Below are 16,699 nucleotides of genomic sequence, written 5' to 3' on the forward strand. Positions count from 1 at the left end.
GGGAAGCTGCAGTCCAATTCAGTTCAGTTCAGTCGCTCAGCCGTGTCCGAGTCTTTGCGACCCCATGAACCTGCAGTCCATGGGGTTGCAAAGAGTCGGACACAACTGAGTGACTGAACTGAAATAAAATGGCAAATAAATACATTATTGAACAAAAGGTTGTTGACTTGTATTTCCCTATGTCTTCTCTCCCATCTCCCTATCCTATACCAAGGACCTAGTTCTGGACCTGGTATGATCTGAATACTAAGGATGCCCCAGAACAAGGGTTGGGCTTCTTCCTGGGGCCTCTAGGGCTACTGAGGACCAAGGGCATAGCAACAGTGATAATGACACAACAACTAACAGCTGTGAGTAACAGCCAGACTGGGGCACCCTGGAGAGCAGCCATAACTACAGGGACCAAGGATGGGGTCATCTGCTTCTGAATTTCAGAGTCACCCCCAGAAGTTCTGCTTTTAGTAAGTCAGGAGCTGAACTGCTGGGTTTACATTTCTAAAACGGCTTCCCTGGTGCCTCAGTGGTAAAGAATCTGCCTGCATTGCAGGAGACGTGGGTTCAATCCCTGGGTCAGGAAGATTCCCTGGAGGAGGGCATGGTAACCCACTCCAGTAAACTTGCTGGGAAAATCCCATGGACAGAGGAGTCTGGTGGGCTATAGTCCACGGGGTCACAAAGAGTCAGACACAACTGGAGCCCCTGAGCAGGCACCGTTCTAAATTAGTAGGCATCTTTAAACCCTAATTATACATGACCAGCGACCCTTATTTCATGTTCGATCACCTGGGAAAACAGGCTGCTGCATGTGGTCCAGCCGAGGAGCAGTCAGCTGCTTACCAGCTGTTAAGGGGTCTGTGTTAAGAGCCAACCTCCTCCCTTATCCCAGGGTTAGGCTTACTCTTCCCATCACCAACAATTGACTGAGTTCACTTTTTTTTTTCCGAAGGTTGGCTCAGTTTTTTGGTTGTTATTTTTGTTTTTAGACTGCACTGCTCAGCTTGTAGGATCTTAGTTCCCCACCCAGGGATTGAACCCAGGCCACCCCAGTGAAAGCGCTGAGTCCCAACCACTGGACCACCACCAGGGAATTTCCCGAGTTCACATTTTAATCCTTGCAGATTCCACACACCATCCCTAAGCCTGGAGTGTGAAATACCAGCTATAAGCAATGTATTCCCTTAAGTTGCTTTCACAGAGCTTGTCTTTAGGCTGTGGGGGTTAAGAGTGGAAAAAAGAAGCTGTGAGGATGGAGGGATGAGAGCCAAGCTCTCAGATGCTTCATGAGAACCTCCAAGGAACACCTGATAATAGCATCCACAGATCTCAGACTTGGGGCTTGGCTGCCGCAAACAGAAACGAGCTAGACTTTTAAATTCATTTTAGATTGTCTTGGCAAAAAAAAAAAAAAAGCAAGTCAAAACCAAATGGAATAAAGCCCCATTCATGTATTCAGCACCTGACGTACGACGAAGGACAAACCTTAATAATGTGGAGCTTGGGTAAGAGGTTGCAGTCGGCCAGCGTGAGCTCATTGCCATCCAGGAACTTCCTTCCAGAAACAGCAGCTTCCTCGGTGCTGTAGGCATCTATCTCATCAGGCAGGGGGCTGTTCAGATAACTATCCAGCTTCTTCAGGGCCTTTAACAGGTTCCTTTCATAAACTAAAATGGGAAGGCAGAAAGCAACTGCGATGAGCCATGAAGTCCACGTCTCCTCTGTCTTTGTCGTTGCTCAGTGGCTCAGTCATGTCCAGCTCTTTGCGACCCCATGGACTGCAGCACGCCAGGCTCCCCTGTCCTTCACCAACTCCCAGAGCTTGCTCAAACTCATGTCCATTGGGTTGATGATGCCATCCAACCATCTCATCCTCTGTCATCCCCTTCTCCTCCTGCCCTCCTCTCTCTAGATATCAAAAAAAAGGAGTTTGTCCCTTCCCTCCTGAGGCATGGCCAGTGAGTGTTAAGAGTCAGGAAGGAGACAGATGGGTTTATGGGATCTAAATAAAAGACTCACTTCTCCTTGGAAAATAATTCTGCTCTCTACACAACACTGCTGCTTCTAGAACTCATTCATTTATTCAAAAACCTATATGGAAAAACTTTCACGGTGGGCATCACCAACTCAATGTACGTAAGTTTGAGTAAACTCTGAGAGTTGGTGATGGACAGGGAGGCCTAGCGTGCTGCAGTCCGTGGGATTGCAAAGAGTCAGACGCGACTGAGCGACTGAACTGAACTGAATGATTAAGACTCTGTGCTTTCCAGGTGGGATGGGAGGTTGGAGGGAGGCTCAAGAGGGAGGGGCTGGGTATATACCCATCGCTGATGCATGTTGATGTATGGCAGAAACCAACACAATATGCTAAAGGAATTATATTCCAACTAAAAATAAATAAACTAAAAAAGACTCTGCATTTCCAATGCAGGGTCAAGGAACTAAGATCCAACACGCTACACCATATGACCAAAACATTTTTTAAAAAATTAAAAATTAAAAAAAAATCTTTATGGAAATCATCTAATGAAGGAAGCACCAATAGAAGGTTCATTCACCCTGAATCCCATGGGAGAGCAAGGAACTACTGGTGGTGATGATTTTCTCCTAAAAATCTCCTTTTCTGGACAATCTCTAGAAAAGCACTCAGTCCCTGAAACCCATGTGCAGGCTCAGAGTAGGAGGTGCTTTTTCTTTATTTCTATACACAGGTCCCTCCCCACTGTGCAGTGAGTCAGAATTCCCCGAATCTTATAAGAAGCCACACCAGAGGTGGAATAGAGGTCCATGAAGAAAACAGAAAACAGGAAGATGGGAGGGACTCACTCTCGTTTGCATCCTTCTTGGTGTTTTTTATAAATGCTGAGAACTTGGCAAACACATCATTTCCAGCAGAGTTAGATTCAGGGTGCTGGGTCCCCAGCTTAGGGTACCTTGAAAAGTTCAAAGTGAGAGTATCATAGATCAGCAATGTTTGAGTTAGAAGAATACAAAGCAGGAGGGGAAGAAATGCCTTTCTTTGAGCAGATATAAAGATGAAAACTGCTCCTTAAGTGTTTTCCTATTCTACCCATCTTCAAAGTTGGGAGTAACACCAGCCAACAGTAAAGCACTGGATGGACTGTTCTCATCCTGGGATGGAGTGCCCCCTGGCCTTGCTGGTCTCAGTTCTCTCCCTCCTGAAACAAAGGTGATGAACTAGAAGGCTCCCTTGCAGGCCCAGCCTGCTGCGATGTTGCGTGTAACACATATTCCCAACAGGCCATCAAAACAGGCCACCCACGTGACATCAGCCCACTTCCTGCCACCAAACCCTAATTGCCAAATGCAGAGTAGAGAAATCCCAGCCACCTAGACTCAGGGCTTCTAATCTCTCTGTGCTTCCTGTGGCACACCACAGGTACAGCTCAGGACGTAAGCCACAGGAAACCAACACAGCGCCAAGAGCTTTAGAACGGTCTGTGAATGGGGAAAGCTGACGACCAAGTTGCCGACACTCATCTGGCGAGGCCCACCTTGGGGGAGCCAGTTTCTCCTCCAAAAACTCCTCGATCTTATTCACGTCTGTCTTGACTTCGCCGTCAAAAGTCATGAAAGGTGGGTTGGTGCCGGGAGCCAAGTTCTGCAGGTCCGCGGGTTTCCTGGGCAGGGGGGAAGGGCAGTGCCAGGGTTGGGATCATTGCCTAGGCTTAAGCAGACCCTCACACACACACACATGCACACACCAGTGGAAGAGAAACCACCCTTGAGAATTTCAAAGGCAACTGGAGTTTACAAACTGTCCTACTGGCAAGGAGAGTGTGGCCCTTTATCTGGAGACGGGGCTGAAAAGTTGACCCTTCCCAGTGTTATCAGCCAGGAGCAGGGCTCAGGCAGGCTACAGAGAGTCACAGCTGACCAGTCATGGGGTGGGCAGGCTCCTCCCAGTTCCCCTCCGCCTACTCCTTCCAGGTTACATCTGACCCCATCCTGTAAGGACTCTGTGGCCCACGTACGCCCACCCTAATCCAGGGTCCTGACCCAGGGTGGATATGCCCAGAACAGGGCCCACGGGTCCTAGGAGTGTGTATGCGTGTACCTGTGTGTTTGTCTCAGTGTGTCTCCGTCTATGTGTGTGTGTGTGTGTGTCTGTGTCTATGCATGTGCCTGTCTCCATCTGTGCGTGTGCATCTATGTGTCTGTGTCTGTGTCTGTGCCTCTGTGCGTGTCTGTCTCTGTGTGTGTCTGTGTCTGTGTGTTGTGTCTGTGTATGTGCCTATGTCTGTATGTCTGTGTGTCTCCATCTGTGTGTGTGCACTCCTGTGTGTATGTGTTTCTCTATGTCTCTGTGTGTGTCTGTCTTTGTCTCAGTGTTTGTATGTGTGTGTCTGTGTGTCTGTGTTTGTATTTGGGTCTGTGTATGCTCCTGTGTCTATCTGTCTATGTGTGTATGTGTTTCCATCTCTGTGCGGGTGTGCTTACACCTGTGTGTCTGTGTCTCTGTGTGCCTCTGTGTGCCTCTGTGTGTGTCTGTCTCTGTGTGTCTCCATCTGTGTGTGTGTGTGTGTGTCTGTGTAGACACCTGTGTCTGTATGTCTGTGTGTATGTGTATCTCCATCTATGTGTGTGTGTGTGTGCACGCCTGTGTGTCTGCATCTCTGTGTGCCTATGTGCATGTCTGTCTCTGTGTGTCTCTGTCTTTGTGTGTGTGTGTGTGTGTCTGTGTCTATATTTGGGTCTGTGTATGTGTGTCTGTGTGAATGCGTGTCTCCATCTCTGTGTGTGCGTGCACCTGTTTGTGTCTCTCTGTGCCTCTGTGCATGTCTGTCTGTCTGTCTGAGTGTGTGTGTGTCTGTGTCTGTATCTGGGTCTGTGTATGCATTGTGTCTGTGTGTCTGCGTGGATGCATGTCTCCATCTCTGTGTGTGTGCCTGTGCCTGTGTGTCTGTATGTGTCCGCCTGGGTGTCTCTCTGTGTGCCTGTGTGTATAGGGAACTGGGGATGTTTATTTCAGTACTGCAGAAACTAGGTCTTACCTTTTCAAGTCCACTGTTGTCACATTAAATATAACACCCTTCAGCCAGAGAATCATAAAGAGACGCTGAGAAAATGGGCAATTGCCAATACTCTCACCATCACAGCCAGCCTGCAAAAGGAAGAGGAGATCATCATCAGAGCCAGCCTCACAGTTACAAATGCCAGACTCCGCTCTGCACACACACAAAATCATGGTGAATGTTTGTTAACAGTGATGATACTGTAAGTAGCCTTCTGAGGTCCCTTCCCCCAGCCTCCAAGTGGGAGGTGTGGGTGGGGAGGACACACGCACTCGCTGAGCCTTCTGCCTTCCTTCCATCTCCTCACCACTTCCTGCCATTTGGGGCCTCTGAATAGTGGTTCTCAGAGGGGAAAGAGCAGCCAGAGGGAACCCCCTTTATTACTAAAGGCAAAAATGAAAGACATACTCTTCCCCTCCCTCCATCTCTTGATCCTCTTTAGAGACACACCTCTCTTGCCAGGATGATCATTTGTGAAAAAGACCAGCAGGCTCTCCCACCGGGACTCAATGCCCAGCATTCTCTACTGTTTCCATCTCTGGAATGAGGGCTAGTTCCTATGAGTTCTAGGACCCCGGGACACTAAAATGTTTAGGTCCCCTCCTCCATTTGGGAGCATTTGTACTTAGATGGCAGATTGTTCACAGTTGATATGGAGGGTAGGAAAACAGGTAGAAACAATGTCTCCCTGATAACCTGAGAGGGTCACATCCACACACAGGTACCCGGACGCAGGCACAGAAGAACACTCAGCAGACATCCTCCCTTCTGTGGGCTTGCGGGAGAAAAGAATGGCAGATATAAGAGAAGAGAAGGGAGCCGCAGACTTCATCCTCTTGGGGCAGTTCCCAATCTCTTCCTTCTCTTCCCTACAAAGTTATAGCGCTAACAAAATGCTGCTGGAAAGACCAGGAGACTCAGCCGGGCTCTGATGACACAAATGGCCATATTTAGGCCAGAAGTCCATTTATTCCACCTGCAGTCCAAACGGAATTGACAGGAAAGCATTGAAACTATAACCTGAACAACAGAAAGGGAGAAAGTTACTTGCTGGTTTGAGAATTGAAGAAAGGAAAAAAGATGCTTCAAGAAAATTAGGCATCTTAGGAAATTCTTCAGAGGTGGTTCTCTGGCATGAAGTTCTTAAGTCACCTGGAGAGGTGATTAATAACAAGCTGTTCCTACAAATGTAGAGTTGATAAGAGACCCCAAACTCAGTTTTAAAAGACACTCGATCAGCCTCTTCACAAAGACAAAGCCCAGATGGCCAACAAGCACATGAAAAGGTTCTTAACAGCTAACAGGGCAATGCAATTTATAACTGCAAATAAATTCGATGACATACCTACTAGAATGGCTAAAATGAAAAGCTCAGACAATATCAAGTGTGGACAGGAATGTGGAGCAGCGGACTCCCCATCCACTGTTGGTGAGAGTGCAAATTGGTGCAACCACTCTGGAAAACTGTTTGGCGATTATTTACCCAAAATAAACATGCATTCATGCTATGACATAGCAATTCCACTCCCAACAGAAATGAGTGTTAGGGGCACAAAAAGCACTTAAATGAATATTCCTAGCAGCTTTAGTGTCGTAGCCAAAACCTGGAAACAATTCAGACACCACCAAGAGTAGAATGAATAAATAAATGGTAGTGAGAGAGTCATTTCCTAGGAAGGTTGATAAGAAGTCTAGGGGTCCCCAAGGAGAGAGGGGTCTGGAATTCTCAGGGAGGAAGAAAGGACAAACTTTCTTTTTTCCTCCACATTCCTTAGGATTATGTATCCTGCCTGAGGACAGTCTCTGGATTAAACCTTCTGGCTAATTCTGTTATCTTAAAATGTAAATTATGGGAGTAGGTCTGGTGAGATCTTTACAACCTCCAGACATTCTTTGGATTCATTGGAGAGTATATAACTCCACTGCTAACATTAGCAAGTGGGTACTCCTTCTGCTCCCTTCTGATGTCTATGTCAGAAGCTTTCTCTATCTCCTTTATACTTTAATAATAAACTTTATTACACAAAAGGACCCCATGCCTGAGGAGCGGCAGCCAAGATGAGCTACACCGCGTCCGAGGTCAGGGGCAGTGGCCGAGAATGCCAGGCTGCAACGGCACAGGAACAGCCAAGAGGAGTTACCCCACATCTGAGGTCAGGGGCGCCAGCCAAGAGGAGCAACCCTATGTCCAAGGAGTGATGGCTGCGCGTGTGCAGGAGGGCCTAGAGGAGCTACTCCATGTTCAAGTTCAGGAGGGGTGGCGGTGAGGAGATACCTCTCGTCCAAGGTAAGGAGCAGTGGCTGCGCTTTGCTGCAGCAGCCGTGAAGAGATACCCCACGTCCAAGGTAAGAGAAACCCAAGTAAGATGGTAGGTGTTGCAAGAAAGCATCAGCGAGCAGACACACTGAAACCATACTCACAGAAAACTAGTCAATTTAATCACACTAGGACCTCAGCCTTGTCTAATTCAACGAAACAAAGCTATGCCCTGTGGGGCCACCCAAGAGGAGAGGGTCATGGTGGAGAGGTCTGACAGAATGTGGTCCACTGGAGAAGGGAATGGCAAACCACTTCAGTATTCTTGCCTTGAGAACCCCATGAACAGTATGAAAAGGCAAAATGATAGGATACCAAAAGAGGAACTCCCCAGGTCATTAGGTGGCCAATATGCTACTGGAGATATGTGGAGAAATAACTCCAGAAAGAATGAAGGGATGGAGCCAAAGCAAAAACAATACCCAGCTGTGGATGTGACTGGTGATAGAAGCAAGGTCCGATGCTGTAAAGAGCAATATTGCATAGGAACCTGGAATGTTAGGTCCATGAATCAAGGCAAATTGGAAGTGGTCAAACAAGAGATGGCAAGAGTGAACCTCGACATTCTAGGAATCAGTGAACTAAAATGGGCTGGAATGGGTGAATTTAACTCAGATGACCATTATATCTACTACTGTGGACAGGAATCCCTCAGAAGAAATGGAGTAGCCATCACGGTCAACAAAAGAGTCTGAAATGCAGTACTTGGATGCAATCTCAAAAACGACAGAATGATCTTTGTTTGTTTCCAAGGCAAACCATTCAATATCACAGTAATCCAAGTCTATGCCCCAATCAGTAACACTGAAGAAGCTGAAGTTGAACGGTTTTATGAAGACCTACAAGACCTTTTAGAACTAACACCCAAAAAAGATGTCCTTTTCATTATAGGGGACTGGAATGCAAAAGTAGGAAGTCAAGAAACACCTGGAGTCACAGGCAAATTTGGCCTTGGAATATGGAATGAAGCGGGACAAAGGCTAATAGAGTTTTGCCAAGAGAAGGCACTGGTCGTAGCAAACACCCTCTTCCAACAACACAAGAGAAGACTCTACATATGGACATCACCAGATGGTCAACACAGAAATCAGACTGATTATATTCTTTGCAGCCAAAGATGGAAAAGCTCTATACAGTCAGAGAAAACAAGACCGGGAGCTGACTGAGGCTCAGATCATGAGCTCCTTATTGTCAAATTCAGACTGAAATTGAAAAAAGTAGGGAAAACTGCTAGACCATTCAGGTATGACCTAAATCAAATCCCTTATGATTATGCAGTGGAAGTAAGGAATAGATTTAAGGGCCTAGATCTGATAGATAGAGTGCCTGATGAACTACGGACTGAGGTTAATGACACTGTACAGGAGACAGGGATCAAGACCATCCCCATGGAAAAGAAATGCAAAAAAAGCAAAATGGCTGTCTCCCCTGTCTGGGGAGGCCTTACAAATAGCTGTGAAAAGAAGAGAAGCGAAAAGCAAAGGAGAAAAGGAAAGATATAAGCATCTGAAAGCAGAGTTTCAAAGAATAGCAAGAAGAGATAAGAAAGCCTTCCTCAGTGATCAGTGCAAAGAAATAGAGGCAAACAACAGAATGGGAAAGACTAGAGATCTCTTTAAGAAAATTAGAGATACCAAGGGAAAATTTCATGCAAAGATGGGCTTGAAAAAGGAGTGAAATGGCATGGACCTAACAGAAGCAGACGATATTAAGAAGAGGTGGCAAGAATACATGGAAGAACTGTACAAAAAAGATCTTCACGACCCAGATAATCATGATGGTGTGATCACTCACCTAGAGCAGACATCCTGGAATGTGAAGTCAAGGGGGCCTTAGAAAGCATCACTACGAACAAAGCTAGTGGAGGTGATGGAATTCCAGTGGAGCTCTTTCAAATCCTAAAAGATGATGCTGTGAAAGTGCTGCACTCAATATGCCATCAAATTTAGAAAACTCAGCAGTGGCCACAGGACTGGAAAGGGCAGTTTTCATTCCAATTCCAAAGAAAGGCAATGCCAAAGAATGCTCAAACTACTGCACAATTACACTCATCTCACACGCTAACAAAGTAATGCTCAGGATTCTCCAAGCCGGGCTTCAGCAATACGTGAACCGTGAACTTCCAGATGTGCAAGCTGGTTTTAGAAATGGCAGAGGAACCAGAGATCAAGTTGCCAACATCTGCTGGATCATAGGAAAAGCAAGAGAGTTCCAGAAAAACATCTATTTCTGCTTTATTGACTATGCCAAAGCCTTTGACTGTGTGGATCACAACAAACTGTGGAAAATTCTGAAAGAGATGGGAATACCAGACCACCTGACCTGCTTTTTCAGAAACCTATGTGCAGGTCAGGAAGCAACAGTTAGAACTGGACATGGAACAACAGACTGGTTCCAAATAGGAAAAGGAGTACGTCAAGACTGTATATTGTCACCCTGTTTATTTAACTTATATGCAGAGTAGTACATCATGAGAAACACTGGACTGGAAGAAGCACAAGCTGGAATCAAGATTGCCGGGAGAAATATCAATAACCTCAGATATGCAGATGACACCACCCTTATGGCAGAAAGTGAAGAGGAACTAAAAAGCCTCTTGATGAAAGTGAAAGAGGAGAGTGAAAGAGTTGGCTTAAAGCTCAACATTCAGAAAACTAAGATCATGGCATCTGGTCCCATCACTTCATGGAAAATAGATGAGGAAACAGTGGAAACAAATGTCAGACTTTATTTTTTGGGGCTCCAAAATCACTGCAGATGGTGACTGCAGCCATGAAATTAAAAGACGTTTACTCCTTGGAAGAAAAGTTATGACCAACCTAGATAGTATATTGAAAAGCAGAGACCTTAATTTGCCAACAAAGATCCATCTAGTCAAGGCTATGGTTTTTCCAGTGGTCATGTATGGATGTGAGAGTTGGACTGTGAAGAAAGCTGAGCACCAAATAATTGAACTCTGGTGTTGGAGAAGACTCTTGAGAGTCCCTTGGACTGCAAGGAGATCCAACCAGTCCATTCTGAAGGAGATCAACCCTGGGTGTTCTTTGGAAGGAATGATTATAAAGCTGAAACTCCAGTACTTTGGCCACCTCATGCAAAGAGTTGACTCATTTGAAAAGACTCTGATGCTGGGAGGGATTGGGGGCAGGAGGAGAAGGGGACGACTGAGGATGAGATGGGTGGATGGCATCACCAACTCGATGAACCTGAGTCTGAGTGAACTCCAGGAGTTGGTGATGGACAGGGAGGCCTGGCGTACTGCGATTCATGGGGTCACAATGAGTCAGACACGACTGAGCGACTGAACTGACTGACTGACACAGAAGCTCTGAGCGATGAAGCCTTGTCTCTGACCCTGGACTGAATTCTCCTCAGGAGGCCAAGGATCCCGGCATCTTTGCGTGATTCAGCAACAACCTTTCAGTAGTATACTCATATATGGGCTTCCCAGACGGCACTGGGGGTAAAGAACCTGCCTGCCAATGCAGGAGACATAAGGGATGTGGCTTCGATCCCTAGATTGGGAAGATCCCCTAAAGGGCACGGCAACCCACCCCAGTCCTCCTGCCTGGAGAATCCCATGGACAGAGGAGCCTTGCAGGCTACAGTCCATGGAGTCACAAAGGGTCAGACACGCCTGAAGCAACTTAGCATGCATACTCATATACTACCCCACACTATACCACATACACTGCACCATACACTCATACCACAGTGGAAAAAAACAGCTATTACTACAACCACAATGTGGATAAATCTCACACACATAATGTGGAGGGAAAGAAACCAGACTCAAGAGTCCTTTAGGAGAGTCCAACGTAGATGAAGTTCAAACACAGGAAAACTGTGTGTTGGGAGTCAGAAGAACTGCCTTTGGAAGCTGGGTATTGTCTGGAAAGGGTGGAAGGAGCCCTTAGGATGGTGGAAATATTCTATAGCTTGAGTGGGGTGGTGGCACATGGTGGGTATACTCACCTTGACAAAGTCTTAATTAAGGTTTGTTTCCTTTACTGCATGTTTTACTCCAGTTAAAAAAAAAAGAAGCAAAAGTATTAATTTAAAAAATACAGAGTCAGATTCAATAGGTATTGTATGGGGTCCAGAGATCTGAATTTTTAACAAAGTTTGCCAAGGTAACATAATGCTGGCAGTCCAGGGCAGTCCCCACCTTGGACAAGAGATAAGGCTGGTGTAGTGCCCTGGTTAATGCATAAGACAGAATGGCTTGAACCACACCCCAATGGATGATCAGTTGATGAGAAGGTTCTTACAAGAACTTCAAGCTGATAAATCTAGCTGCATAAGTGTAAAGATAATAGGTGAATTTAATATACATGAAGAGGCACCAATAGACTCAGATAAGTGGCCTCAGAGTTCCCTAAGCTGTGAAGCTCTGGCTTCACAGACTCCAACTCCTCCAGCTCTCCCTTCCCGCTTCTAGCATTTATGGGCAGGCCCACCTGGTGTTTCCAGTAGTTGGACCATAAAGAAGGCTGAGCACTGAAGAATTGATGCTTTCAAAGTGTAGTGCTAGAGAAGATGCTTGAGAGTCCCTTGGACTGCAAGGAGATCACACCAGTCCATCCTAAAGGAAATAGTCACTGGAAGGACTGATACTGAAGCTGAAGCTCCAATACTTTGGCCACCTGATGCAAAGAGCCAACTCATTGGAAAAGACCCTGATGCTGAGAAAGATTGAAGGCAGGAGGAGAAGGAGGTGACAGAGGATGAGATGGTTGGATGGCATCACCAACTCACTGGACATGAGTTTTGTTTTTTGAGTAAACTCTGGGAGACAGTGAAGGACAGGGAAGCCTGGTGTGCTGCAATCCTCGGAGTAGCAAAGAGTCAGACATGACTGAGCGACTGAACAGCCTGGTGTCTGTGACAGATTAGGAGTGTGACAGTTAGGACCCCTGCAGATGCCCATGTGGCTGCCTGAGGCCACACCCCGCCAGGGGGCCCCATAGCCTTTTGGCCATTTTGAAGACTGCCCAGTCTCCTCTCAGCTGCATACAGAGCTCAGCTACATACAACTCTGAACAGCTTGTTGCTGGAGACCCCTCCTAAATCATGGTGCTTTCTTAACTACTGCAGGTTTGGGCAGAGTCACACAAGAAAAGGGGGCAAAGGAAGAGATGAAAGTTCAGGGACACAAAGGCACGTATTTTGGCCAGTCCTGACTTGTTCCACAGCTTCTAAACCTCTTATTTTTATAGTGGTTACACTAAGCTCAGTCAAGCCTGAGGTAAGTTTTGCAGAGTCAGGCCATTTTGTTTCTCCTTCTCTCTTGTGTCTCTAACCTCCAGAATCCTCTTCTAACTCTATGCTGAACGGGGCCAAGATCCCCAAGGAAATGCACTTTGACCAAGAGCTCTGTGCCTGGGACCCACCGCTTTCTATGGCATCTGGAGAACAGCTACCCTGAACAGGTCTCTCTGCCTCGCTGCTCTGTCTCTTTCATGGTCTCAAACTCAGGCCAGTGTTTTCCCTTGAAATTGTTCTCTGTTTTTCCTGAACCCTGGAAGCTCCTTCTTAAGGAGAAACAAAAAGGGAGAGAGGAGCAACTCATTTTTTAAAACCTAAAAATGGCCTGTGTCATCCAGCCAGGTAAACACTTCACCTTCTTAACAGGTTCCTTCCCAGAACTGGAACTGGGACTTAACACAGGACCTGGAAGGTGGAATGATGGTCTGCAAGGCACAACGCCCACAGCCCAGAAGGTAGTGATGAAAGCCGCCTTTGTACATTGCCCACCCATGTGATCATCAAACAGAATTGTTCCGACGCAGCTTGGGCGCTGATCTGAAGGCTGTCAGGCATTTTAGAAGAATCAGCCAGCTGCCACGACTGCCCATAAAAGATTTTTGCATATCCAGTGTTGCCTCACCTTAAATTGCTCTAAAAAAAAATTTTTTTTTCTGTCTCCGTCTGTTGTAAATGAGGGGTTTACAGGAACATGGTGGGAGTGACTAGGACGCCTTGCTGCCTGATTTTATTACTTTAATGTGCTTCAATGCCAGTATGTGCCAGCAAAAATAAAGGCAAAGATACGCCATCTCTACCGCCCATTACTGGGCAACACCAAGGGAGTATCGCCCTGGTCATGGTCATTATCAGACGAGATGATGGGATCAACACAGGCATTAGGGGTGAAAACCTGACACGGCTGCCATAATTAGGACGTTTTATCATATGCAGTTTTATTTTCCGATGCTGATAATTCTCTCAGGCTAATTACACACTGGGCTAAGTTTTCTCAGCAGAGTTCTCAGCCTACAGGGAAATTTTTGTATGTATAAATTGCTGATAAAATCAAATTAGGCAGTTTGAGAGATCAGAGTGTCTTTTTGTTTCCAGTGAAGACCCAAGCACTTGGATAACCCAGATTCATAGGTCCACCTTTTGAAATACAACATTTCTGAGTGCCTACGATGATGGTCATTCTCAAAAGAAAAGCACTGATGCCTCTGACATGTTCTGAGAAATCTCGTCTGCCCCGGAACCTGTTTGCGGCACTGGAGGATGTTAGTAATTCTGCTGAGTCCTGGCCTGGGCCCACCTCCCACCTCACAGCCCGAGCTGTAAAGGTTCAAATGTCGCTACAAAGGTCAGCAGGTCTTCAGACCGGAACCTACTCTCACCTACTCTTTGCACACTTAACTCCATGTAGAATTTGTGGAGGAGCATTTTGTTAAATTTCCTTTCAGTGCTTTTTGCTTCCGGCCAATGACCTTTCCAAGGCTGGGCTGGAGGGACACGTAAGGTACACCAGTCACCCCCACCTGCCACTAAAGTCACTCCTACTCCCCACGGCCTGTGAGGGACTGCCCCCCACCCCTGACAAATGGGTGATGACCCTCTGGTGGTTCCAGATTACCCTTACCGGACCCTCCAGCTGAATCCCACCTTCAGGGTCTCTTTCTAGAAAATTCCATGAGGGCCTAAAAGGTAAACACATTCTGCAAAGGAAGCATTTTTCCTTACTCCATGTAAAGATCATGAAAAAACAATTGGAGGAGACTTCCCTGGTGGGACAATGGATGAGAATCCACCTGCCAATGCAGGGGGACATGGGTTTGATCCCTGGTCCAGTAAGATCCCACATGCTTCAGAGCAACTCAGCTCGTGTGCTACAGCTACTGAGCCCATGTGCAGCAACTACTGAAGCCCGTGCACCTAGGACTGTGCTCTACAACAAAGAGTAGCCCCTACTCGTTGCACCTAGAGAGAACCTGCCCACAGCAACGAAGACCTAGTGCAGCCAAAATCAATTAACTATTAAAAGAAAGAAAAAAAAAAACAGTTCGACGGTGGAGGGAAGATAAAGGAAGAGTCAATAAACTGGAAGTACTCTGCCCCCTTTCTGACCACTGGTTTTCAACCAAGAAGATGAGATTGAAAAGTGTTAGTTGCTCGATCATGTCTAATTCTCTGTGACCCCATGGACAGTAGAGCCCACCTGGTTCCTCTGTCCATGGAGTTCTCCAGACTAGAAGAGAATTTTCATCCCATGTGCAGGAAAGTGTTCTTGTCCCTGTAGAAACGCGGGAGGGATCCGGGGGGTCAAAGAGCTAACGTAATCAACTCCATCCCAGGGATCCAGAGAAAATCAGTGAGTAATGATAGACGGTGTTCCCAACATTCTGGGGGAGGTCTTGCTGTTTAGTTGCTCAGTCATGCTCAGCTCTTTGCGACCCCATGGACTATAGCCCACCAGGCTGAATAAAAGAGCTGCTGATCTGAGGAGGTGAAGGTCAGAAGACCGTTTGATGTGGGAGGCCACAGGCAACCACGAAGAACAGCGCTCACCCAAGAAGAACGATGTGGTCAAAGGGCTGGTCAGGACTCTCTTCTGTTGGCAGCTGCCCCCGTGGAAGGCTGGAGACAACACAGCCAGAGGAACAGCTGCAGCCAGCCGGATGAGAGCCGACTCTCCGCTCCAAGACCTGCCTGCACACTCCCACGAACTCCTCCAGGGTCCTCTGCAAGAAGCCTGATGGCCCCATGTGCTTTGGGGCCTGGCAATCAAACCCACCTTGCAAGGCCAATGGCAGAGATCCTGCCTCAGAGCTGGACAGGCAGCCCTCCCATGTCCACGGTTCCTGCACACACACCATCTTATGACTGACGCCAGGGGTGGCTGAGCACCCCTCCTGGAAGGTGGGAGCTATAAACTCAACCCCAGGAGGGTGGGAGGGTGAGCTTGGGGTGCTGGTAAAGAGAAATGTGGGTGCAGTTCTGCACGTGCACCCCTAGGGCCCAGCCTGAACCCACCATGTCCACCTGCCACTAGGAGCGACAGGTGGGAGATGCTCCTCCTAGGTCTTTCCTTGCTCCCAGGGAAGTAGGTGGGAGCTCCAGGATCTCCCTAACCATCCACACAGCCAGTGTCTAGAGCCAGGGACCTGTCTTCCTTCAGCCAAGGGTCCCGCAGGACATGGCGGAGTTCCAGGCCCACAGTAAACACTCCATGTGTGAAACACTAAGGGCCTGAATCCCATGGCTCCAGGCACCTGAAGCCTGGACCACTTCACAAAGTGCCTCCCAGGCCTGCCTTCCTCTTTCTTCTCAAGGCCAGTGTCCATGAACTCTTGATTTTTTAAAAAAGCTCACAAAGACAAGGTGCTGAAATGGAAGACCTTGTGTACTCCTGAATCTTCAGAGCTTCCTAAGGGACAAATTTTCTTCTTAGGAATGGAGGAAAATTCTCCCATTTTTGAGCCATACGTTTATGACAATTCTACAAAATTGCATGTAACTTTATATTTTAAAAAGATACAGTTTTGCAAATATTTGTAAGTACATATATTACAAATATTCCGCTTGCTTGATTTTGAATTATAGATGTCTAATATTTTGGTTTTGGGGGGTTATGTTTTATTATACTTTGTTAAAAAAAGAAAAATTGTACATTTTTAGAATGTTTGTATGAATAAATTTATGTACTGGAAATAAAAATTTTAAAAAGGAAAAGAAGCTCACAATGTCTCGCGATTAAGAGATCACCCAAGGAGAGCAGCATTCAACAGGAGCCGAACAGAAGAAAAGGAGAGGCGGGAGCAGGGAGGGGAGACAGAGAGGAGGGAGGGGTGGGGGAGAAAGAAGGAAAAAGACAGGGGAGGGAAGTGGGAGAGGATCAGAACACGAGGCACTCAGGTCATAGGCAGCAAAGTCTTCCCAAAACCTCTTGGACTTGAGGTATGACTTAAAATGCAAAATTTAAATCAATCTGAAACTTCTTGGTTTTGAATAATCTGTACGTTTGACAAAATGTATATGCAATTCTTCCTGTTTGCCAGACACCTTGAAGTTTCTGTTTTGAGCAACATGAAATCTCTCAGAGGCAATG

General features: G+C 46.7%; 1 protein-coding gene across 1 annotated transcript in view; it reads right to left on the bottom strand.

Moving 5' to 3' along the window:
- CLIC6 (chloride intracellular channel 6) overlaps positions 1-16,699 on the bottom strand; it is a 60,647-nt gene that overhangs the window by 11,137 nt on the left and 32,811 nt on the right. The window contains exons 2-5 of the mRNA XM_069548867.1: positions 5,010-5,119; positions 3,510-3,635; positions 2,821-2,927; positions 1,480-1,661 (exon numbers count right to left, since the gene is read on the bottom strand). Coding sequence (XP_069404968.1) covers positions 1,480-1,661; positions 2,821-2,927; positions 3,510-3,635; positions 5,010-5,119 — 525 coding nt within the window. The remainder of the gene's footprint in view (positions 1-1,479; positions 1,662-2,820; positions 2,928-3,509; positions 3,636-5,009; positions 5,120-16,699) is intronic.

This window comes from Ovis canadensis, chromosome 1 (genome assembly GCF_042477335.2).
Source record: "Ovis canadensis isolate MfBH-ARS-UI-01 breed Bighorn chromosome 1, ARS-UI_OviCan_v2, whole genome shotgun sequence".
Taxonomy (NCBI): domain Eukaryota; kingdom Metazoa; phylum Chordata; class Mammalia; order Artiodactyla; family Bovidae; genus Ovis; species Ovis canadensis.